General features: G+C 58.9%; 1 protein-coding gene across 1 annotated transcript in view; it reads left to right on the top strand.

The window, feature by feature from the left end:
• Positions 1-758: 758 nt before the first annotated feature.
• rcan3 (regulator of calcineurin 3) overlaps positions 759-1,519 on the top strand; it is a gene marked incomplete at both ends in the record, with an annotated part of 23,914 nt that continues 23,153 nt past the window's right edge. Inside the window, one exon of the mRNA XM_083682857.1 lies at positions 759-836. Coding sequence (XP_083538983.1) covers positions 759-836 — 78 coding nt within the window. The remainder of the gene's footprint in view (positions 837-1,519) is intronic.

The raw sequence follows: 1,519 nt of genomic DNA, 5'->3' as shown, positions 1-1,519 counted from the left end.
ATATTGATCTTCCACAAAATTCACATCCAATCCCTCATCCAATCAGCAGCCTCAGCAGGGCCCAGACAGTGTTTCTAGATGCTTCTATAGATCTTGTGATGGACTCTCACCACCTGCTGACAGTAATGTGGTGCTGTGATGTCACAGGAAGTAGAGAGGCAGACTGATGACTGGGTCTCATCAATAAGAGGAGACACCACACCACGCCACCTCGCCATGCCACGCCACCTCGCCATGCCACGCCACCTCGCCATGCCACGCCACCTCGCCATGCCATGCCACGCCACCTCGCCTCGCCACGCCACGCGTTAGAGCTGAGAACATGAAACACCTCCATCTCTCTCTCTCTCTCTCTCTCTCTCTCTCTCTCTCTCTCTCTCTGTCTCATAAGTTCTTCTATCTTCCCTGCCTCTCCCCTGTGTCTACCCAGTCTAGTCCCTAGCTCCCCAGCCCCTCCACCCGACCCCTGACCCCCCGACACATGCCCTCCCTCACCCCTGCCCCCCCTGACCCCTGCCCCCCCTGACCCCTGCCCCTCCGACCCCTGCCCTCCCTGACCCCTGACCCCCCTGACCCCTGCCCTCCCTGACCCCTGCCCCCTGACCCCCCTGACCCCTGACCCCCAGGCCTGCCTGGCCATGCAAGAGGGGGCCCAGGCGTGGAGCTGCGATGCCGAGGAGAAGGAGGAGGAGGTGGAGGAGAAGGAGGAGGAGGAGAAGGAGGAGGAGGCGCAGGAGGAGGAGGAGGCGCAGGAGCTGATGGACCTGAGCGACCTCCCCCTGGCGCTGTTCGCCTGCACCGTGCACCACGCCGTCTTCGAGGAGGACCGCCAGCGGGTGAGGGTGATGTCACTTCCTGCCGTTTGGCGCTCTCCGAGATCGAGCGCCGCCAATAGAATGATGTCATTGATGATGTCACAAGGACCTGCTGGCCCCCCTGAACGGCCTGGCTCTGCTGTGGCCAGGTCTAGTCATCTCTCTCTCACACACACACTCACACACACACACACACACACACGCCAGACACACACACACACACACACACACACACACATACACACACACACACACACACGCCAGACACACACACACACACACACACACACGCCAGACACACACACACACACACACACACACACACACACACACCAGACACACACACAGTCATATCTCACACAGTGCTGCCAACGGCCCAGGAAACACACCTGCTGCTAGAGGGTTTATTTGGGGGCTCTGGTGCCAGGAAATGTGCCCTGCTGGGGGGCTGCTATGACTCATACACTGGGACACATGGCACAACCACACACACACACACACACACACACACACACACACACACACACACATACATACACACACAGCCCCCCCCTCCCACACACATACACACACAATCCACTTTAGCTGAACCTATTCGCCTATTAGGTCCAGTCCAGCCCGTGTGTGTGGGGAGCAGGGTGGTTGAGTGTGTGTGTGTGTGTGTGTGTGTGTGTGTGTGTGAGAGCAGGGTGGTGATGTCACAT

The sequence above is a fragment of the Argentina silus genome, assembly GCF_951799395.1.
Source record: "Argentina silus genome assembly, chromosome: 13".
Classification (NCBI taxonomy): Eukaryota; Metazoa; Chordata; class Actinopteri; order Argentiniformes; family Argentinidae; genus Argentina; species Argentina silus.
The sequence above is the reverse complement of the archived record's forward strand: the minus strand, read 5'-3'. Positions and strand labels throughout refer to the sequence as shown.